The 23,972-nt window shown below is 39.3% G+C and overlaps 1 protein-coding gene across 10 annotated transcripts in view; it reads left to right on the top strand.

Annotated features, from left to right (window-relative positions):
* The window catches only part of ARHGEF28 (Rho guanine nucleotide exchange factor 28), a 330,930-nt gene that overhangs the window by 259,118 nt on the left and 47,840 nt on the right, over positions 1 to 23,972 (top strand). For all 10 annotated transcript variants that reach the window (XM_082624114.1, XM_082624113.1, XM_082624111.1 and 7 more), the window contains 4 exons: positions 9,088 to 9,210; positions 10,412 to 10,529; positions 13,452 to 13,706; positions 15,517 to 15,593. In XM_082624114.1, coding sequence (XP_082480240.1) covers positions 9,088 to 9,210; positions 10,412 to 10,529; positions 13,452 to 13,706; positions 15,517 to 15,593 — 573 coding nt within the window. The remainder of the gene's footprint in view (positions 1 to 9,087; positions 9,211 to 10,411; positions 10,530 to 13,451; positions 13,707 to 15,516; positions 15,594 to 23,972) is intronic.

Raw genomic sequence — 23,972 nt, 5'->3', positions numbered from 1 at the left:
TCAAATGTTGGTGCGTTTAATGTTGTCCCAGAGGTCTCTGAGACTGTCCTCTGTTCTTTTCATTCTTTTTTCTTTATTTTGCTCTGCAGCAGTTATTTCCACTATTTTATCTTCCACCTCACTTATCCGTTCTTCTGCCTCAGTTATTCTGCTATTGATCCCGTCTAGAGTATTTTTTATTTCATGTATTGTGTTTTTAATCGATGCTTGATTCATCTTTAGTTCTTCTAGGTCCTTGTTAACTGTTTCTTGCATTTTGTCTATTCTATTTCCAAGATTTTGGATCTGGGAAATAGAATCTTGGATCATCTTTACCATCATTATTCTGAATTCTTTTTCAGGTAGACTGCCTATTACCTCTTCATTTGTTAGATCTGGTGGGTTTTTATCTTGCTCCTTCTCCTGCTGTGTGTTTTTCTGTCTTCTCATTTTGCTTATGTTACTGTGTTTGGGGTCTCCTTTTTGCAGGCTGCAGGTTCGTAGTTCCCGTTGTTTTTGGTGTCTGTCCCCAGTGGCTAAGGTTGGTTTAGTGGGTTGTGTAGGCTTCCTGGTGGAGGGGACTAGTGCCTGTGTTCTGGTGGATGAGGCTGGATCTTGTCTTTCTGGTGGGCAGGTCCATGTCTGGTGGTGTGTTTTGGGGTGTCTGTGGACTTTTTATGAGTTTAGGCCACCTCTCTGCTAATGGGTGGCGTTGTGTTCCTGTCTTGCTAGTTGTTTGGCTTAGGGTGTCCAGCACTGTAGCTTGCTGGTCGTTGAGTGAAGCTGGGTGCTGGTGTTGAGATGGAGATCTCTGGAAGATTTTTGCCATTTGATATTATGTGGAGCTGGGAGGTCTCTTGTGGACCAGTGTCCTGAAGTTGGCTCTCCCACCTCAGAGGCACAGCACTGACTCCGGGCTCCTCAATTTGGGATGATGTGTTGTCTATTCCTGTATTCCACAGATGCAGGGTACATCAAGTTGATTGTGGAGCTTTAATCCGCTGCTTCTGAGGCTGCTGGGAGAGGTTTCCCTTTCTCTTCTTTGTTCTCACAGCTCCTGGGTCTCAGCTTTGGATTTGGCCCCGCCTCTGCGTGTAGGTCGCCGGAGGGCGTCTGTTCTTCGCTCAGACAGGACAGGGTTAAAGGAGCAGCCTCTTCAGGGACTCTGGCTCACTCAGGCTGGGCGGGAGGGAGGGGCACGGAGTGCGGGGCGAGCCTTTTGGGAGGTCCGGGGTCCTCCGCCAGCGTTCAGCAGGTGCTCTGCAGGAGCCGTTCCACGCGCAGCTGCACCTCCGGTGCATCCGTGGGGAGGAAGGCGATCTCCGCGCCTTACTCTTCCGCCATCTTACCCGGAAGTCCCCTGGGTAGGGCAAAGCGGAGAGATCCCCACACAGAGGATCGGTGCCGAGCGGCACTCACCAGCCCTAGAGGCTTGTCTGTTCGCCCGCTGGGGCGCGCAGCGCTGGAAGCTGAGGCTCGGGCTTCGGTCAGAGCGCAGGGAGAGGACTGGGGCTGGCGGCGAGAACTCAGCCTGAAGGGGGCTAATGTCTGTTTTTTTTTATATTGAGCTGCATGAGCTGCTTGTATATTTTGGAGATTAATCCTTTGTCAGTTGCTTCATTTGCAAATATTTTCTCCCATTCTGAGGGTTGTCTTTTCGTCTTTTTTATGGTTTCCTTTGCTATGCAAAAGCTTTTAAGTTTCATTAGGTCCCGTTCATTTTTATTTATTTATTTTTTAATTTTGGGGTCCCATTTGTTTATTTTTGTTTTTATTTCCATTTCTCTAGGAGGTGAGTCACAAAGGATCTTGCTGTGGTTTATGTCATAGAGTATTCTGCCTATGTTTTCCTCTAAGAGTTTTATAGTGTCTGGCCTTACATTTAGGCCTTTAATCCATTTTGAGTTTATTTTTGTGTATGGTGTTAGGGAGTGTTCTAATTTCATTCTTTTACATGTAGCTGTCCAGTTTTCCCAGCACCACTTATTGAAGAGGCTGTCTTTTCTCCATTGTATATTCTTTTTTTTTTTTTTTTTTTTGCGGTCTGTGGGCCTCTCACTGTTGTGGCCTCTCCCGTTGCAGAGCACAGGCTCCGGACGCACAGGCCCAGCGGCCATTGCTCACGGGCCCAGCCGCTCCGCGGCATGTGGGATCTTCCCAGACCGGGGCACGAACCCATTTCCCCTGCATCGGCAGGCGGACTCTCAACCACTGCGCCACCAGGGAAGCCCTCCATTGTATATTCTTGCCTTCTTTATCAAAGATAAGGTGACCATATGTGTGTGGGTTTATCTCTGGGCTTTCTATCCTGTTCCATTGATCTATCTTTCTGTTTTTGTGCCAGTACAGTACTGTCTTGATTGCTGTAGCTTTGTAGTATAGTCTGAAGTCAGAGAGCCTGATTCCTCCAGCTCCGTTTTTCTTTCTCAAGATTGTTTTGGCTATTCGGGGTCTTTTGTGTTTCCATACAAATTGTGATATTTTTTATTCTAGTTCTGTGAAAAATGCCATTGGTAGTTTGATAGGGATTGCATTGAATCTGTAGATTGCTTTGGGTAGTATAATCATTTTCACGGTATTGATTTTTCCAATCCAAGAACATGGTATATCTCTCCATCTGTTTGTATCATCTTTAATTTCTTTCATCAGTGTCTTATAGTTTTCTGCATACAGGTCTTTTGTCTCCTTAGGTAGGTTTATTCCTAGGTATTTTATTCTTTTTGTTGCAATGGTAAATGGGAGTGTTTCCTTAATTTCTCTTTCAGATGTTTCATCATTAGTGTATAGGAATGTAAGAGATTTCTGTGCATTAATTTTGTATCCTGCTACATTACCAAATTCATTGATTAGCTCTAGTAGTTTTCTGATAGCATCATTAGGATTCTCTATGTATAGTATCATGTCATCTGCAAACTTTGACAGTTTTACCTCTTCTTTCACAATTTGGATTCCTTTTATTTCTTTTTCTTCTCTGATTGCTGTGGCTAAAACTTCCAAAACTATGTTGAATAATAGTGGTGAGAGTGGGGAACCTTGTCTTGTTCCTTATCGTAGTGGAAGTGGTTTCAGTTTTTCACCATTGAGGATGATGTTGGCTGTGGGTTTGTCATATATGGACTTTATTATGTTGACGTAAGTTCCCTCTATGCCTACTTTCTGGAGGGTTTTTATCCTAAATGGGTGTTGAATTTTGTCAAAAGCTTTTTCTGCATCTATTGAGATGATCATATGGTTTTTATCCTTTAGGTTCTTAATATGGTGTATCACATTGATTGATTTGCCTATATTGAAGAATCCTTGCATTCCCCGGATAAACCCCAGTTGATCACAGTGTTTGATCCTTTTAATGTGCTGCTGGATTCTGTTTACTAGTCTTTTGTTGAGGATTTTTGCATCTATGTTCATCAGTGATATTGGCCTATAGTTTTCTTTCTTTGTGACATCTTTGTTTGGTTTTGGTATCAGGGTGATGGTGGCCTCGTAGAATGAGTTTGGGAGTGTTCCTCCCTCTGCTATATTTTGGAAGAGTTTGAGAAGGATAGGTGTAAGCTCTTCTCTAAATGTTTGATAGAATTCAACTGGGAGGCCATCTGGTCCTGGGCTTTTGTTTGTTGGAAGATTTTTAATCACAATTTCAATTTCAGTGCTTGTGATTGGTCTGTTTATATCTTCTATTTCTTCCTGGTTCAGTCTCAGAAGGTTGTGCTTTTCTAAGAATTTGTCCATTTCTTCCAAGTTGTCCATTTTATTGGCATAGAGTTGCTTGTAGTAATCTCTCATGATCTTTTGTATTTCTGCAGTGTCTGTTCTTACTTCTCCCTTTTCATTTCTAATTCTGTTGATTTAAGTCTTTTCCCTTTTTTCTTGATGAGTCTGGCTAATGGTTTATCAATTTTGTTTATCCTCTCAAAGAACCAGCTTTTAGTTTTATTGAGCTTTGCTATTGTTTCCTTCATTTCTTTTTCATTTATTTCTGATCTGATTTTTATGATTTCTTTCCTTCTGCCAATTCTGGGGTTTTTTTGTTCTTTCTCTGATTGCTTTAGGTGTAAGGTTAGGTTGTTTATTTGAGATGTTTCTTGTTTCTTGAGGTAGGATTGTATTGCTATAAACTTCCCTCTTAGAACTGCTTTTGCTGCATCGTATAGATTTTGGGTTGTCGTGTTTTCATTCTCATTTGTTTCTAGGTATTTTTTGATTTCCTCTTTGATTTCTTCAGTGATCTCTTGGTTATTTAGTAGTATATTGTTTAGCCTCCATGTGTTTGTATTTTTTACAGTTTTTTTTCCTGTAATTGATATCTAGTCTCGTAGAGTTGTGATATGTGTTGATATGATTTCAATTTTCTTAAATTTACCAAGGCTTGATTTGTGACCCAAGATATGATCTATCCTGAAGAATGTTCCATGAGCACTTGAGAAGAAAGTGTATTCTGTTGTTTTTGGATGGAATGTCTTTAAATATCAATTATGTCCATCTTGTTTAATGTGTCATTTAAAGCTTATGTTTCCCTATTTATTTTCATTTTGGATGATCTGTCCATTGGTGAAAGTGGGGTGTTAAAGTCCCCTACTATGATTTTGTTACTGTCGATTTCCCCTTTTATGGCTTTTAGCATTTGCCTTATGTATTGAGGTGCTCCTATGGTGGGTGCTTAAGTATTTAAAATTGTTATATCTTCTTCTTGGATTGACCCCTTGGTCATTATGTAGTGTCCTTCTTTGTCTCTTGTAATAGTCTTTATTTTAAAGTCTATTTTGTCTGATATGAGAATTGCTACTCCAGCCTTCTTTTGATTTCCATTTGCATGGAATATCTTTTTCCATCCCCTCACTTTCAGTCTGTATGTGTCCCTAGGTCTGAAGTGGGTCTCTTGTAGACAGCATATATACGGGCCTTGTTTTTGTATCAATTTAACCAGTCTATGTCTTTTGGTTGGGCCATTTAATCCATTTACAGTTAACGTAGTTATCGATATGTATGTTCCTATTACAATTTTCTTAATTGTTTTGGGTTTGTTATTGTAGGTCTTTTTCTTCTCTTGTGTTTCCTGCGTAGAGAAGTTCCTTTAGCATTTGTTGTAAAGCTGGTTTGGTGGTGCTGATTTCTCTTAGCTTTTGCTTGTCTGTAAAGGTTTTAATTTCTCCATCGAATCTGAATGAGATGCTTGCTGGGTAATCTTGGTTGTAGGTTTTTCCCTTTAATCACTTTTAATATGTCCTGCCACTCCCTTCTGGCTTGCAGAGTTTCTGCTGAAAGATCAGCTGTTAACCTTATGGGGATTCCCTTGTATGTTATTTGTTGCTTTTCCCTTGCTGCTTTTAATATTTTTTCTTTGTGTTTAATTTTTGATAGTTTGATTAATATGTGTCTTGGCATGTTTCTTCCTGGATTTATCCTGTATGCGACTCTCTGTGCTTCCTGGACTTGATTGACTATTTCCTTTCGCATGTTAGGGAAGTTTTCAACTATAATCTCTTCAAATATTTTCTCAGTCCCTTTCTTTTTCTGTTCTTCTTCTGGGACCCCTATAATTCGAATGGTGGTGCATTTGATGTTGTCCCAGAGGTCTCTGAGACTGTCCTCAGTTCTTTTCATTCTTTTTTCTTTATTTTGCTCTGTGGTAGTTATTTCCACTATTTTATCTTCCTGGTCACTTATCCGTTCTTCTGCCTCAGTTATTCTGCTATTCATTCCTTCTAGAGAATTTTTAATTTCATTTACTGTATTCATCATTGTTTGTTTGCTCTTTAGTTCTTCTAGGTCCTTGTTAAGCATTTCTTGTGTTTTCTCCATTCTATTTCCAAGATTTTGGATCATGTTTACTATCATTACTCTGAATTCTTTTACAGGTAGACTGCCTATTTCCTCTTCATTTGTTTGGTCTGGTGAGTTTTTACTTTGCTCCTTCATCTACTGTGTATTTCTCTGTCTTCTCATTTTGCTTAACTTTCTTAACTGGGGTCTCATTTTTGCAGGCTGCAGTTTTGTAGTTCCCATTGTTTTTGGTGTCTGCCCCCAGTGGGTAAGGTTGGTTCAGTGGGTTGTGTAGGCTTCCTGGTGGAGGGGACTGGTGCCTGTGTTCTGGTGGGTGAGGCTGGATCTTGTCTTTCTGGTGGACAGGACCATATCTGGTGGTGAGTTTTAGGGTGTCTGTGAATTTATTATGATTTTAGGCAGCCTCTCTGCTAATGGGTGTGGTTGTGTTCCTGTCTTGCTAGTTGTTTGGCATGGGGTATCCAGCACTGGAGCTTGCTGGTCATTGAGTGGAGCTGGGTCTTAGCATTGAGACAGAGATCTCTGGGAGAGCTCTCGCCGAATGATATTACGTGGGGCCGGAAGGTCTCTGGTGGTCCAGTGTCCTGAGCTCAGCTCTCCCACCTCAGATGCTCAGGCCTGACATCCAGCCAGAGCACCAAGACCCTGTCAGCCACACGGTTCAGAAGAAAAGGGAGGAAAAATGAAAGAAAGAAAGAAAAAAAAAACGTTATTAAAATAAAAAATAAGAATAATGTTATTAAAATAAAAAAAAATTTTAAGTAATTAAAAAAAAAAGAACAGAGCGACCAAACCAATAAACAAATCCACCAATGATAACAAGCACTAAAAACTATACTAAGATAAACATAAAAATCAGAATCTAGCCAGTCCCATACAGCAAACCCCATGTCTACAGTTGCTCCCAAAGTCCACCTCCTCAATTTGGGATAATCGTTGCCTATTCAGGTATTCCACAGATGCAGGGTACATCAAGTTGATTGTGGAGATTTAATCCGCTGCTCCTGAGGCTTCTGGGAGAGATTTCCCTTTCTCTTCTTCGTTCGCACAGCTCCTGGGGTTCAGCTTTCGATTTGGCCGCTCCTCTGCATGTAGGTTGCCCTCTGGCATCTGTTCTTTGCCCAGACAGGAGGGAATTAAAGGAGCAGCTGATTCACTGGCTCTGGCTCACTCAGGCCTGGGGGAGGGAGGGGTACAGAATGCGGGGCGAGCCTGCAGCAGCAGAGGTCAGCGTGATGTTGCAACAACCTGAGGCGCGCCGTGTGTTTTCCCAGGGAAGTTGTCCCTGGATCACGGGACCCTGGCAGTGGCGGGCTGCAAAGCCTCCCAGGAGGGGAGGTGTGGATAGTGACCTGTGCTTGCACACAGGATTCTTGGCGGCTACAGCAGCAGCCTTAGCGTTTCATGCCAGTCTCTGGTGTCCACGCTGATAGCCGCGGCTCACGCCCGTCTCTAAAGCTCATTTAGGCGGTGCTATGAATCCCCTCTCCTCGCACACCTTGAAACAATGGTCTCTTGCCTCTTGCACAGGCCAAACTTTTTCCCAGACTCCCTCATATTTTAGGGATCATGCTTTTGATTTCAAGTCTAAGACCTCTTTGTCTAGCCTGAGATCCCAAAGATTTTCTCCTATTTTTTTTTCTAAAAGTTTTATAGTTTTATGTTTTATATTTAGGTCTGTGATCCATTTGGAGTTACTTTTTGTATAAAATATGAGACTTTGGTCAAGGTTATTTTTATTATTTTTTGACCTGTGGATGTTCAGCTGCTCCAATATCATTTGTTGAAAGGGCTATCCTTCCTCCAATAAATTGCTTTTGCCTTCTGTCAAAATCTGTTGGGCATTTTGGGTTCCTATTTTGTTCCACTGATCTATGTGTATCTTTCCATAGTCATAATTACAGTAGTTATAGAATAAATCTTAAAATTGTCTATTATTCTTCTTTTCCAAAATTGTTTTTATCCTAGTTTCTTTACCTTTTGATATAAATACTAGAATAATCTTGTCTATATGTACAGACACTTGCTGGGATTTGATAAGAATTGCATTAAACCTGTACATTAATTTGGGGAGAATTGACATCTTTACTATGTTGAGTCTTCCAATCTATGAACATGGTATATTTATTTAAATCTTATTTGAGTTCTTTCATTAGCATTGTGTAGTTTGTTTTCAGCACACAAGGCCTGTGTAGGTTTTGTTAAATTTATACCTATATATTATTGTTGGTGGTTTAAGGATCATCTCGTAAGATGTATTGGCCTCAAGCATAGATAAAACTGTGAGCAAAGTTGAAAAGACCAGAGATAGGGATGTACATTTTAAGTACTTTCTAAGGAGGTGTAGGTGTGTTCTGGTGTCTGTTACAATGATCTTCAACACCCACATGTATACATAGGGTCATCAGAGTCTGAAACGTTGGCATTCAAATTATTCAGCTGATTCTCTCCATACCACCGTATGATTCTAAGTTGTTCCCATGTAGATTTTTCTACAGAGATTTTTCTGCAGGTCAAGGTTATTGAAATATCCAGCCCACATCCCTACTTGTGTCCATCAGTTAATAAATTGGCCTTCTGGGGCCTCCCTGGTGGCGCAGTGGTTGAGAGTCCGCCTGCCGATGCAGGGGATACGGGTTCGTGCCCCGGTCTGGGAGGATCCCATATGCCGCGGAGCGGCTGGGCCCGTGAGCCACGGCCGCTGGGCCTGCGCGTCCGGGGCCTGTGCTCCGCAACGGGAGAGGCCACAACGGTGAGAGGCCCGCATACCGCAAAAAGAATAGAAAAAAATAAAAAAAAAATAAATAAATAAATTGGCCTTCTGGTTACTCATCTTTCTCTGTCATCTTGGCTAATGATAACCTGCCTGTTGATCCATTTGTGATGACAAAAATTAAATTCCCAACGAGGACTGAGTTCATGGACATGATCAGTTACCCAATGTAAATGTGAACCTTCCTGAGGATCCCCAAATGTGCCCCATACCCTTCAATCTATAAAAGTATTACAACTATAAATTGAAATTATAAAGTTGCATAAACACACAAAAATAGAAGATATCAAATGTTTTTCATTGGGCTATTGATAATTGAGTTAGTTCAATATAATATAATCACATTAGGTTGATGTCTTCTTTTTACCTCTTGACTACTTCCTCTTACTTTAATTTAAAAAGTATCTGGGGAAAAGAAGTGATTGTGGTCAGAAATTCGTGGGTATTTATTCTTTATTTGCCAAGAATGTACTGAAATATATGAAAATTGCATGTTCTTTTTAGTGTTTAGAACTGACTAAATTTATAAACCATCATTGAAATGTTTTTCTTCTCAGTTTTCAGAAGAAAATGCAAATAAAATGAAGAAAATATATGGGGAATTCTGTAGCCACCACAAGGAGGCTGTTAGCCTCTTTAAAGAACTCCAGCAGAATAAAAAGTTTCAGAATTTTATTAAGGCAAGTATTTTAAAACTCTGTTACAAAATGGTAAGCCAGCATGAAGTTCATACTTGTTTTTTAGATGATCTAACCAAGTTTCACATCTAGGTACTATTTTTCAGGGAAGAAGGAAGTGATAAGTTTGTGACAAAGATAGAAAGCCTCTTTTTCTGTGTTAGTAAAATATTTCTCCCGAATCATTTACTTTTGTATTTATACTTGCGAAGCCGTGTTCTTCATACTTCTGAGCACCTTTGTAATATCCTGTGAAGCTTTTCATGCCCTGACAAGTTATAAATCAGAAGAACCACAGTAAAAATAAAGAACCCACCCCATCCCTACTGGATTAATTTGAAGCAAGTCTGTGATGCACATCATTTCATATATAACTTGTATCACTGAACAATATATCTTTTTAAAATTACAGTGGCATTATTCCACTTAAATATACAATAATTCTTTAATATCTTCAAACAGCTGACCAGTAATCAAATTCCCCTCATTAGCTCATAAAATTGGATCAGGATCTGACCAAGGTTTATATATTATCCATGGGGGGTTATGTCTTTTAAATCACCTTTACACTGAATGCTTCCCATCCCATTTTTTTGGTGTCCAACTTATTTATTGAAGAAATTTGTCCTTTAGAGTTTCATAGATTCTAATTTTTTATCTACCATTTTAAGAATGCTACTGGATTCTCCTCCTTTTTTTTTTTTAAACATACGTGTGTATTGAGAACTTGAAAATAAGGCTTTGAGATATTTAGAAAAAAGTTGCCCAGATTAGAGGAAACTTAAATGCTATGATGAATAATAACAAATGTAGAGGAAAACCTGTTAGAAAAACAAACAGTTAATTGCACACTCATGTTCAAAGTGTAACTTTGATTTCTGAATATTTTTCAAAACTTCTGCTATTCATGAATCTTAGCACTTATAAGTCTTCAAACCTGCTCATTTTTGGAATTAACTCTAAGTACATCAGTGTAACTTGAAACTTCTTAATCTTGGAGAGTTGGGTTATTGAAATTAATTTCAAAGTATACAATTTAATGACTATATCAAGTTTTAATTAATGATGCAGCATGTTACGTCTGAATAGAATTATACTGTTGCAGATTCTTTGTATTATTAAATTCCTACCTAAAAAGAAAATACAGGTAGTGTTTGTGTATATTAAAATTAAAAAATATATTCATATATATATATTTTTTAAGCTCCGAAATAGTAATCTTTTGGCTCGACGCCGAGGAATTCCAGAATGCATTCTGCTGGTCACTCAACGCATCACAAAATACCCTGTCTTGGTGGAAAGGATATTGCAGTACACAAAGGGTGAGTGATGACTTCTGGGATAAACATTTGCCTCTTTCATTAGTTTTAAACATAGCTGAGGTGTTGTAAACAGCTATAAATGCTTGTGGGTGCCTGATTCATAAAGATTTTTCGTTATGGAAAAACTGTGAAGCCTTAGGATTTGGATCCGTTTTGAAAAGTTATCTTTCATAATGTGACTTGGCCAGTAGTCTGAATTCCTCCAAGCAGCCCAAAGCAAGTAGACTTCCTCATACTTTGACCCTACCCTTCCCATCTGTATTTCCCCCATATCCAGACCTTAATACCTCTTCTTCTTCATCTTCCTATTACCTTCCCAGCAGTGATTTATTAGATTGAGAATGATTTATGAAGGAGCTATTTTTGACCCTGTCAATTCATCAAGTTCAAGGATTAACATCTGGATGTCCTATAAGAACCTGTTAATGCACATGGCTGGCCCGTAAGCTCCTTGAGGGGTCTAGATTCAATACCTAGTGCAGAATAAGTTATCAATCAATAAATAAATATAACAGTGCAATGAATGGGCAGATAAAAGTGCCTGTTCCTCAAGCTAGCTTATTGATCGTGAGTAAATTATTAGGGTGGTAGTGTCTTCTGTTAACAAGGGCTTTGGTTTGGCCTTGCGTAAACTTGCATGGCCGTTGCAGGTACTTGGCTCTGCCGCTCATTAGTTGGGCAAGGTAATGAAATGAGCCTCAGTTCTCTCCACTACCAAACGAGAATACTAATCTTTATCTTATGGAATTGTTGTGAGGATTAAGTGAGATTGTCTCAGAAAGTGCCCAGTACACAGCCTGGTATAAACAAGGTGCTTGATAAGTGGAAGCTGTTTTTATTATCTTTATTATGACCAACTGCCTTGGAGATCATGAAAGTGGTAATGAGATCTTAAATTCCCACTCTAAAAAGTCAACTTTTAACATCCTTTATTTGGAAGGGGTCTCAGTGAATAGAAACGCATGATTTGGTCTTTCCATTTTTTTTTTAGTCACATTAGGATCTAAGTTCAGGCAGGAATGGTAGCATCCATTCCTTATGTCCCATTTGTATTGCTTCCTATAATTTAACATAAAAGAAAATATAAGCACAGTAGAAAGAGAAAAGCCTCATAATTTTGTTCTCAGTTAAAGAATGAAAACAAAATTAAGACTTTTAGTTTATATTATGGTTATATTCTCTTTCTTACGTTTAATACAATACTCAAAGACTAACATCTGTCGGACTGTGTTAGGCCAGCTAGTGCTCCTCCAAGAATCATCCCATGCCAGATTCCAGGTAGGATGCATGACAGTGATTGCCTACTGTGTGTCGGAAATGTGAAGTGTGACTTCTGGCTCTGCACGCATAGACGTCATAGTGGCTGAACGAACACTGCCTCCTTAGTTAGGTCAGACTTCTCCAACCTCTGTAGTTGCTGGGAACATTGGTTCATGTGACTCTTTATGGCAGTGCTTTTGGAATTTCATTAGGAGTACCCCTCACCTGGGGATCTCATTTACATGCAGACTCCGATTCAGTAGGTCTGGGGTAGAACCCAAGGTAAGCATTTCTAACAAGACCCCTGGGTGGGGCCAATGCTGCTGCACTTTGAGTTGCAAGTGGTTAAAAGACAGTAATTTATTCCTGAAGGTCAGAAGACTCGGAGCCTTTTCTTGGCCTTACTTTAAGTTACTTTGTAATTCAACTTTGATTTTTACTACTCAACTTTCCTATATTTAAAATATGCTCTTTATAAAGAAGAATCTTTTTTTTTTCATGGTGGGGAGTGCTGCTTAGGTGGGTGGCAGGTATAGTAAAGTAGCGAAGTAAATGAAGTATATTCTTTTCATGAGCAATGAGAAAATCTTCCTTGTTAATGATTGGTGTCACGATCTATTCCTTGGTTTCCTCACAAAGCCCTCATGTACCTATCTGAGGCATTTAGAGCCTGGAAAGTTTAGACCCTTTGGAGGACTTGTTCTTATTCCATTTCACTGCTATTTCTGTGTGTTTATTTCTGCTGCTCTAGGCTCTTAGAGAATCTTTTATTTTCTCTGTTGTTTTTCTTTCTCCTCTCCTTCTAGCATTTTCTGACCTCCTGAAACTTTCCCTTTCAGTTCCATTCACCTCAATAAACATCAATTCGTTTTTTTTAAATCAGATATAGAAAACAGCTACATTTGGTTTCATCTAGAGCTCCAGGAGGCTGTTGCAGAAACTTCTCCAGCAGTTTTTCTTAAGATAATCTAGAGATAAGAGATATGGCCAGTATTTCAGAGTAGCAGCTGGATTCGATGATTGTCTACTCTGTTGGCGTGAGCGTGGCTGAGTTACCTACTCTGCACAGTGCCTTGGTCCCATTTTTTTTAGGTTGAAAAAATGTTTTAATATATATTAATATATTTATCTTTATGTTAATGCAGTTGTAAGTTATAATTTTATATGTTATTTTTTTAGGGAGAGAGGGATCTAGGAAAGCAAATGAGTCTGAGGTCTATTCAAGTCACCCTGCAGCTCCCTTCTGGGAAAGGACTCCAGCTTGGGTTTGTAGCTCAGTTAAGTTCTAAGAAGCTAGGTGTGGGGTTTGCTTAATTACCTGTGTCTGGGAAGGTGGAAGGAAGGCCTAACTTGGGCTATGACACATTCACTGCTCTAGGAAGGAAGGTCAGACCAGTCTCTAGAACTCAGACATCATATTGTCACAGTGTTTCTGCTGAAGCATCTGATATGTAAATCTTCTTAATAATACGTTTTAACCATCCTTTTGGGGGTGTGTGTGGAGTGATGATAGAATATTTGAAGTTAATCCAATATTTTTGCTCTGGGATTTTTGCTATTTGGATGATGTATTTAACTTTATTTAAAACTAAAGAAAAAGTGTCTTCCTTATTAGCGCTCTGGCTTATTTCATGGTGTCTGTTCTTTCTTTTTCCCATGCAGAGAGCACTGAAGAACAGAAAGACTTATGCAAAGCTCTTTGCTTAATTAAAGACATGATTGCAGCTGTGGATTTAAAAGTCAGCGAATATGAGAAAAAACAAAAATGGCTTGAGATCCTAAATAAGATTGAAAACAAAACATATACCAAGCTTAAAAATGGCCACGTGTTTAGGAAACAGGCACTGATGAGTAAAGAAAGGACCCTGTTATACGATGGCCTTGTTTATTGGAAAACCGCTACGGGTCGTTTCAAAGGTACCGTGGCTCTAACAGACCAATTTCTCCCTCATGTTCACGCACATTATTCATTTAACAGAGGACAGATTTTCCAAAGAAAAATGGTTCAGTGATGCAGGCCCACACACAAACCCTAGGTCAGTGGAAAGATCCCTGTAGGATCAAGATGAAAACTTCCATAGGCACAGGTGGACCACGCTACAAACCTTAGGGGGAAGTTTGCTGCCTCAAGCAAAAGGCTTCTTATGTATTGCATGGGTTTTCAAGTTTGCGATGTTTGAATCAAAGGACCTGAGAATTCTGCTAATTGTTGGCATGGAAATATTATTCTGGAAAATGTGCCTACACACTCAGGATCTGTTGTGTGCCAAGCCAGCCAGGAGCTCAGACCATTGAGGGGAAAAATGAGCTCTAAACATCATCTTTGGGACTGAATGATATAATGCATAAATATACATAGTAATGCATAAATATACACGTTGACATTGGTGTGCTATTTGCTATCAGGCATTAACCTGCCTATTAATCTGGTTAGAGTCTAAAATAGTTTATTCTGATCCTTAAGAAATGATTCTGTAGCTAGCACCTTGTCCGAGGCTTTGTCAACACTGGCCACTGGATTTAAAACCCTAGAATGGCCTCTGGAGTTTAAAAATTTTACTGATGCTGAAGTCTCCTCCCAGAGGTTCTGATTTTATTGGTCTGGGGGTGAAGCTCAGGCATAGGGATGCTCAAAGCACGCAGGAGGGTCTGCAGTCAGGGTTAAGCACCACTGGCCCAACCTTCTTGTTTCTGATATGTCTTAGTATCTTCCTTAGGTAAGCAATGAGAGGAAGAGGTGGTTAAATTCCAGGTACTCCAAGGTTGCTACCCACTGAAGGATTATCAAGTTTTGATAGTGCTTGCAACAGATGACCAAAGGACTTATTGATCAGAAACTTGCAGTGTTGCAACTAAACATGAACCATACTTAGAATATTAACCACAACTAAAATATTAACCGCAGTCTGTAGATCCTATTGCTCCAAGTCATTTGCTCTTTATCTGTTTTGTGGACTGAACAGCTGGGTAACTTTTTGTTAGAATGTTAGTGGTATAGTGAAGGTGGGTTCTTGTGAACAGTATGTAAGGGAGGTGTAGGACCTCAGACTTCCCTCAGATCCAGATGGAACAAAATAGCAGATGAGTATATATAGTAATTCAAGGCAGAAGCTGCCCATGAACATTTTTAATTAAGCATTTTTTTGCCGTAAAGGTAAGGGCTTGCTCTATTCTATTAGAACCTTGTTTTTTATTGAATCTTTTTCTTCCATTTGGAAGGCTACAACATTAAATTTTGCTGGAGATTTAGCTGTACCAACTGTGACACACACAAGCGTGCACTTAAACACAGCTTACCTACTAAGTTATCTATAAAATAGATCTTTTTTTTTTTTTTTTTTTTTTTCTTTTGCGGTATGCGGGCCTCTCACTGTTGTGGCCTCCCCCGTTGCGGAGCACAGGCTCCGGACGCGCAGGCCCAGCGGCCATGGCTCACGGGCCCAGCCGCTCCGCGGCATATGGGATCCTCCCAGACCGGGGCACGAACCCGTATCCCCTGCATCGGCAGGCGGACTCTCAACCACTGCGCCACCAGGGAGGCCCTATAAAATAGATCTTTAGCTATCATAATACAGGCATTTTAATAAAGGTTTTATAGTTAGACTAAAAGTTAGTATTTATTTTTAGTATGTTTATTTAAATTATTTAAACATGAAATTAGAATTTTAATAAAGACATTTGAATTGTGGTTTGCTTCATTAATACTAGTAATATTTTTCCTTTGAAGATATCCTAGCTCTGCTTCTATCTGATGTGCTGCTCTTTTTACAAGAAAAAGACCAGAAGTACATCTTTGCAGCTGTTGTAAGTATATGGCCGTGTGATGAATATTTCAATTGGTTTAATCCCACATCTCCTTGAAAAATGCCTGAAATTCCTAGTGAAATTAAATGGTCATTGGCAAGATCATGCCTGTGGTATAGTCCCATTATTAGCAATTACAGTGTTCAGTAGCAAGGATCCAGTTGGGTTTACCAAGCATATGCATTGATTTATTGCAACTAGGACTGGTAGTCAGCTGATGCAGCAATTTAACCAGTTGTGAAAATATTGAAGTACTTTGATACTGGTTGGTGAATAGGCACTGCCCTAAACCCCACAAGGGGACCCTCTGCTGTCTGGCTATCTTGGTCTTTCCTCCAGAAACCCCCTCCCCCTGCAGTCCTGACTTCCCAGCACCTCAAATGTTAATGATGGGAATAACGAGTCACTTCTGGCACCTCACTCTCTCTACCCTCATTGGACAGTGCCTGCTGTACCAGTTGCCAACTCCATTCATAACTGTTATGATGCTCCTTCTGCCAGACACGAGAACACCATCCTGGTATCTAAAGTGTAAAGACGATTCTTTCTTAATTCTCTCATAATGGCTACTAATAACTAAGGTTGTTCATGTAACACTTACCTTTGTAGTGTGTTATTGTAATCTCATTGCCAGCACAGAGTGAGACTCAGACTAGCAGTAAAACCAGTATTTTATAGCATTTCTTATATAGCATCTTGTCCACAGTGACTCGCTTAAAGATGGAAGATGTCATGAGTCAACCCCTTGTCAGCATCATGGAGTATCAGGCCCTGTTATAGGAAAGAATCTAAGATGCAGTACCAATGTGGGCAGTATAATGGTGCTTCTCTACAATGTTAGTGTTTATCATCCATTGACTGACAGGATATTTGGGTACCATTAGCAGATATCCTCAATTTCAACTGGTTTTGGCAAATTCATAGCTTAAAGAAGTTTATGTTATGCTGTTCAGAGAAAACAAAGAAGCATGCCTGCTCAGTGATGGATTCTGGGGAGGAAGAGGCTGGAGCAGTGTCTCAGCTGCCTCTCCATCTTGTCAGGTTGGCCCAGTAGCCTTCTTCACCCTGTTCAGCACATTGCCTCTCATCAACACAGTGATGCCAAGTTGTATAAAGGTCAGAGATTATTTCACAAAGCTACACCAGAGGATAACAAGAGGCCTTAAACTAGTTCCATGGCCCTGATCCATTTGAACTGTATATATTGCATATTTCATGACAACCTACTGATTTGTCTAACAACCTGTCTGTGCTATTATCTTGGATGCTCTGAAGGATCACAGAGAAAATAAGCAGGAAGCTGGGAACATTTTGTTTGCCCTGTGGGATGGTGAGGGCCATGCTGGAAGAGAAAACAAATTCACACCACATTTTTATAAACAAAGGTTTCTTCAAAAACTAAGACCGGAAAGAGAAGCAAATCCTGCTTCTTGGGTGGTATAGGCCCGGTGACCTGCTGATGGATCAAAAATTCGACACAGCAAAAAGACAGCTATCAGGCTTCCCTGGTGGTGCAGTGGTTGAGAATCTGCCTGCCAATACAGGGGACACGGGTTCGATCCCTGGTCTGGGAAGAACCCACATGCCACGGAGCAACTAGGCCTGTGGGCCACAACTACTGAGCCTGCGCATCTGGAGCCTGTGCTCTGCAACAAGAGAGGCCACGACAGTGAGAGGCCCGCGCACGGTGAAGAAGAGTGTCCCCTGCTCGCCACAACTAGAGAAAGCCCTCGCACAGAAACGAAGACCCAACACAGCCAAAAATAAATAAATAAAAAACTAAATAAATTTAAAAAAAAAAAGACAGCTATCTTGTTTTCTAGGACAATGTGCAAATGGATTCAGATCAAGTTGTGATGCTCAACTTAAAATATGACCTGAAATATGAATCTGTTCCTCTTACCTGATCTCTTTTTTTGGGGGGAGGCCTTATATACCATTTTTTTTTGAATTTTTGAATTTTATTTTATTTATTTTTTTATACAGCAGGTTCTAATTAGTTATCCATTTTATACAGATTAGTGTATACATGTCAATCCCAGTCTCCCAATTCATCACACCTGCCCCCCCACCGCCACTTTCCCCGCCTTGGTGTCTATACATTTGTTCTCTACATCTGTGTCTCTATTTCTGCCCTGCAAACAGGTTCATCTGTACCATTTTTCTAGGTTCCACATATATGCGTTAATATACGATATTTGTTTTTCTCTTTCTGACTTACTTCACTCTGTATGACAGTCTCTAGATCCATCCACATCTCTACAAATGACCCAATTTCGTTCCTTTTTATGGCGGAGTAATATTCCCTTTTATATATGTACCACATCTTCTTTATCCATTCATCTGTCAATAGGCATTTAGGTTGCTTCCATGTCCTGACTATTGTAAATAGTGCTGCAATGAACATTGGGGTGCATGTGTCTTTTTGAATTATGGTTTTCTCAGGGTATATGCCCAGTAGTGGGATTGCTGGATCATATGGTAGTTCTATTTTTCGTTTTTTAAGGAACCTCCGTACTGTTCTCCATAGTGGCTGTATCAATTTACATTCCCACCAACAGTGCAAGAGGGTTCCCTTTTCTCCACACCCTCTCCAGCATTTGTTGTTTGTAGATTTTCTGATGATGCCTATTCTAACTGGTGTGAGGTGATGCCTCCTTGTAATTTTGATTTGCATTTCTCTAATAATTAGTGATGTTGAGCAGCTTTTCATGTGCTTCTTGGCCATATGTATGTCTTCTTTGGAGAAATGTCTATTTAGGTCTTCTGCCCATTTTTGGATTGGGTTGTTTGTTTCTTTAACATTGAACTGCATGAGCTGTTTATATATTTTGGAGATTAATCCTTTGTCCATTGATTCATTTGCAAATATTTTCTCCCATTCTGAGGGTTGTCTTTTTGTCTTGTTTGTAGTTCCTTTGCTGTGCAAAAGATTTTAAGTTTCATTAGGTCCCATTTGTTTATTTTTGTTTTTATTTCCATTACTCTAGGGGGTGGATCAGAAAAGATCTTGCTGTGATTTATGTCAAAGAGTGTTCTTCCTATGTTTTCCTCTAAGAGTTTTATAGTATCCGGTCTTACATTTAGGTCTGTAATCCGTTTTGAATTTATTTTTGTGTATGGTGTTAGGGGATGTTTTACTTTCATTCTTTTACATGTAGCTGTCCAGTTTTCCTAGCACCACTTATTGAAGAGACTATCTTTTCTCCATTGTACATCCTTGCTTCTTTTGTCATAGAATAGTTGACCATAGGTGTGTGGGTTTACCTCTGGGCTTTCTATCCTGTTCCATTGATGTATATTTCTGTTTTTATGCCAGTACCATATTGTCTTCATTACTGTAGCTTTGAAGTATAGTCTGAAGTCAGGAAGTCTGATTCCTCCCGCTCCATTTTTTTCCCTCAAGACTGCTTTGGCTATTTGGGGTCTTTTGTGTCTCCATACAAATTTTAAGATTTTTTGTTCTAGTTCTGTAAAAAATTCCATTAGTAATTTGATAGGGATTTACTGAATCTGTAGATTGCTTTGGGTAGTATAGGCATTTTTACATTATTGATTCTTCCAATCCAAGAACATGGTATATCTCTCCATCTGTTTGTATCACCTTTAATTTCTTTCATCAGTGTCTTGTAGTTGTCTGCATACAGGTCTTTTGTCTCCCTAGGTAGCTTTATTCCTATATATTTTATTCTTTTTATTGCAGTGGTAAATGGGAGTATTTCCTTAATTTCTCTTTCAGATTTTTCATCATTACTGTATAGGAATGCAAGAGATTTCTGTGCATTAATTTTGTATGCTGCAACTTTACCAAATTCATTGATTAGCTCTAGTAGTTTTCTGGTGGCATCTCTAGGATTCTCTATGTATAGTACCATGTCATCTGAAAACAGTGACAGTTTTACTTCTTCTTCTCCAATTTGTATTCCTTTTATTTCTTTTTCTTTTCTGATTGCCGTGGCTAGGACTTCCAAAAGTGTTGAATAATAGTGGCGAGGTTGGACATCCTTGTCTTGTTCCTGTTCTTAGAGGAAATCCTTTCAGTTTTTCACCATTGAGAATGATGTTTGCTGTGGCCTTTATTATGTTGAGGTAGGTTCCCCTATGCCCACTTTCTGGAGAGTTTTTATCATAAATGGGTGTTGAATTTTGTCAAAAGCTTTTTCTGCATCTACTGAGATGATCATATGGTTTTTATTCTTCAGTTTGTTAATATGGTGTATCACATTGATTGATTTGTGTATATTGAGGAATCCTTGCATCCCTGGGATAAATCCCACTTGATCATGGTGTATGATCCTTTTAATGTGTTGCTGGGTTCTGTTTTCTAGTATTTTGTTGAGGATTTTTGCATCTATATTCATGAGTTATATTGGTCTGTAATTTTCTTTTTTTGTAGTATCTTTGTCTGGTTTTGGTATCAGGGTGATGGTGGCCTCATAGAATGAGTTTGGGAGTGTTCCTTCCTCTGCAATTTTTTGGAAGAGTTTGAGAAGGATGGGTGTTAGCTCTTCTCTAAATGTTTGATAGAATTCACCTGTGAAGCCATCTGGTCCTGGACTTTTGTTTGTTGGAAGATTTTTAATCACAGTTTCAATTTCATTACTTGTGATTGGTCTGTTCATATTTTCTGTTTCTTCCTGGTTCAGTCTTGGAAGGTTATACCTTTCTAAGAATTTGTCCATTTCTTCCAGGTTGTCCATTTTATAGGCATAGAGTTGCTTGTAGTAGTCTCTTATGATGCTTTGTATTTCTGCAGTGTCTGTTGTAACTTCTCCTTTTTCATTTCTAATTTTATTGACTTGAGGCCTCTCCCTCATTTTCTTGATGAGTCTGGCTAATGGTTTATCAACTTTGTTTATCTTGTCAAAGAACCAGCTTTTGGTTTTATTGATCTTTGCTATTGTTTTCTTTGTTTCTATTTCATTTATTTCTGCTCTGATCTTTATGATTTCTTTCCTTCTACTAACTTTGGGTTTTGTTGTTCTTCTTTCTCTAGTCCCTTTAGGTGTAAGGTTAGATTGTTTATTTGAGATGTTTCTTGTTTCTTGAGGTAGGCTTGTATTGCTATAAACTTCCCTCTTAGAACTGCTTTTGCTGCATCTGATAGGTTTTGGATCATTGTGTTTTCATTGTCATTTGTCTCTAGGTATTTTTTTATTTCCTCTTTGATTTCTTCAGTGATCTCTTGGTTATTTAGTAACGTATTGTTTAGCCTCCATATGTTTGAGGTTTTTTACGGGTTTTTTTCCCTGTAATTGATTTCTAATCTCATAGCATTGTGATCAGAAAAGATGCTTGATATGATTTCAATTTTCTTAAATTTACTGAGGCTTGATTTGTGACCCAAGATGTGATCTATCCTGGAGAATATTCCATGTGCACTTGAGAAGAAAGTGTAGTCTGCTGTTTTTGCATGGAATGTCCTATAAAGATCAATTAAATCTATCTGGTCTATTGTGTCACTTAGAGCTTGTGTTTCCTTATTAATTTTCTGTTTGGATGATCTGTCCATTGGTGTAAGTGAGGTGTTAGAGTCCCCCACTATTACTGTGTTACTGTCAATTTCCTCTTTTATAGCTGTTAGCAGTTGCCTTATGTATTGAGGTGCTCCTATGTTGGGTGCATATATATTTATAATTGTTATATCTCCTTCTTGGATTGATCCCTTGATCATTATGTAGTGTCCTTCCTTGTCTCTTGTAACATTCTTTATTTTAAACTCTATTTTATCTGAGATTGAGTATTTGCTGATCCAGCTTTCTTTTAATTTCCATTTGCATGGAATATCTTTTTCCATCCCCTCACTTTCAGTCTGTATGTGTCCCTAGGTCTGAAGTGGGTCTTCAGACCCACTGAAGTGTAGACAGCATATATATGGGTCTTATTTTTGTATCCATTCAGTGAGCCTGTGTCTTTTGCTTTGAGCATTTAATCCATTCACGTTTAAGGTATTTATCGATATGTATGTTCCTATTACCATTTTCTTAATTGTTATGGGTTTGTTTTTGTAGGTCCTTTTCTTCTCTTGTGTTTCCCACTTAGAGAAGTTCCTTTCGCATTTGTTGTAGAGCTGGTTTGGTGGTGCTGAATTCTCTTAGCTTTTGCTTGTCTGTAAAGCTTTTGATTTCTCTGTCGAATCTGAATGAGATCCTTGCCTGGTAGTGTAATCTTGGTTGTAGTTTCTTCCCTTTCATCGCTTTAAATATATCATGCCACTCCCTTCTGGCTTGTAGAGTTTCTGCTGAGAAATCAGCTGTTAACCTTATGGGAGTTCCCTTGTATGTTTTTTGTCATTTTTCCCTTGTTGCTTTCAATAATTTTTCTTTGTCTTTAATTTTTGTCAATTTGATTACTCTATGTCTCGGCGTGTTTCTCCTTGGGTTTATCCTGCCTGGGACTCTCTGTACTTTCTGGACTTGGGTGGCTATTTCCTTTCACATGTTAGGGAAGTTTCGACTATAATCTCTTCAAATATTTTCTCAGGTCCTTTCTCTCTTCTCCTTCTGGGACCCCTATAATGCGAATGTTGTTGCATTTAATGTTGTCCCAGAGGTCTCTTAGGCTGTCTTCATTTCTTTTTATTCCTTTTTTCTTTATTCTGTTCTGTGGCAGTGAATTCTACCATTCTGTCTTCCAGGTCACTTATCCATTCTTCTGCCTCAGTTATTCTGCTATTGATTCTTTCTAGTGTATTTTTCATTTGAGTTATTGTATTGTTCATCTCTGTTTGTTTGTTCTTTAATTCTTCTAGGTCTTTGTTAAACATTTCTTACATCTTCTCGATCTTTGCCTCCATTCTTTTTCTGAGGTACTGTATCATCTTCACTATCATTATTCTGAGTTCTTTTTCTGGAAGGTTGCCTATCTCCCCTTCATTTAGTTGTTTTTCTGGGGTTTTATCTTGTTCCTTCATCTGGTACATGGCCTTCTGCCTTTTCATCTTCTCTATCTTTCTGTGAATGTGGTTTTTGTTCCACAGGCTGCAGGATTGTAGTTCTTCTTGCTTCTGCCGTCTGCCCTCCCCTCTTATCTGATCTCCTGAAGAGTTATTGGTGCCACCCTTAGAGCACATTTGCCATTAAGTGGGACACTAGGAATGCAATCCACCAAATGTCAGAATGGCGGCAGCCACAACTTAGGTCCTCTTGGTATAATGTGTTTGGCTATGGACAGTAGTACAATGGTGCTGATACTCTTTCCTGACGATGTTAGTCTGCCACATAGCTGCCTTCATAAAGGCCAGTCAAGGCCTTGTCAATGTCAGGGAGCAAAAGCGAAAGCATTATTCTGAGAGTCAATGCACACTACTGTTCAATCCTATGCTTTTTAGGTGCATCGTGTACATTTAGTGGACACAAACCCAGGTATCTTACTGTGTAGTTAACAGCATGAGAGAATGGACGCATTAGCTAGGAGTATACAAATATCTGGATTTCCTAGTACTCGCCATAGTATTTTAGAAAGTTATCGTCGTGCTGATGACCACAGGTGAGATGCTCCGCTTCTTGTGCTGTTTGAAACTTCTCTTTAGTAAATTCTTAACTTGCTACATGTTGCAGAAGACTTGATGAATTTGAAAATGGCCGAGAAGATAAGCAGCTGAAAGTAGCCAGAGGTTGGAATAGCTTCCTTACAAGAGAATTTTGTTGGTTTTTAAAGAGGACTCTGGAAATGGGAGTAGGACCAGCTCTAAAAATGAGTAGGAAAAAGTACATGTGTTCACTAAATCCTGGAATACTGAATCTAGGAGGACCTCTTGAATATCAAAGAAGGTAGTTTCAAAATGAATGAACAATAAAAAAAAAAGTGAATGTGTAGATGTGCAAGTGCAAGTTCATTATGAAGCGACCTTAAGATCTTGTTATCACAGTGGAATCCTGAATGGAATGGTTCACTAAGAGAATCAGCCACTTTATGGAATCACCAATGGATATGGTGTAACAATGAGGCTGAATGTAGCAGTTCCTTTTCCTCTTTCCCTTGGGCAGAGGTTGTCAACTCCAGTGTCTACAGGGATTATTGGGCAGGAAATGTAAATGAGTAAACTGGACCGGACTCTTGCTATCAAGGAGCTGATAGAGAGTGGTAGGGACCACAGTGAACTGGTGAATTCATGCCGTGTCTCAAAGAGGGCAGGGATGGCTCAGCTGTCACCTGTGTTTTAAAATGAAGCTATGGGCCCAGGATTGCCAATCTTCTGCTTTCTCCCAAAACCCAGAAATCAAGAGTTTTTAAAAAAGTGAAATGCTCAGTTTTTAAAGGCTGGCAATTATTTTTTAAAATATTTTGTCAAAGTGCTGTGGCACAAAGAAAAGCTCTCTGCAGGCTGAGTTAGGCCTTTGCATCACTAGTTTTTTTGTGTGTGTGTGGTACGTGGGC

Source organism: Mesoplodon mirus, assembly GCF_964341445.2.
Source record: "Mesoplodon mirus genome assembly, chromosome: 5".
In the NCBI taxonomy this organism is placed as follows: Eukaryota; Metazoa; Chordata; class Mammalia; order Artiodactyla; family Ziphiidae; genus Mesoplodon; species Mesoplodon mirus.
The sequence above is the reverse complement of the archived record's forward strand: the minus strand, read 5'-3'. Positions and strand labels throughout refer to the sequence as shown.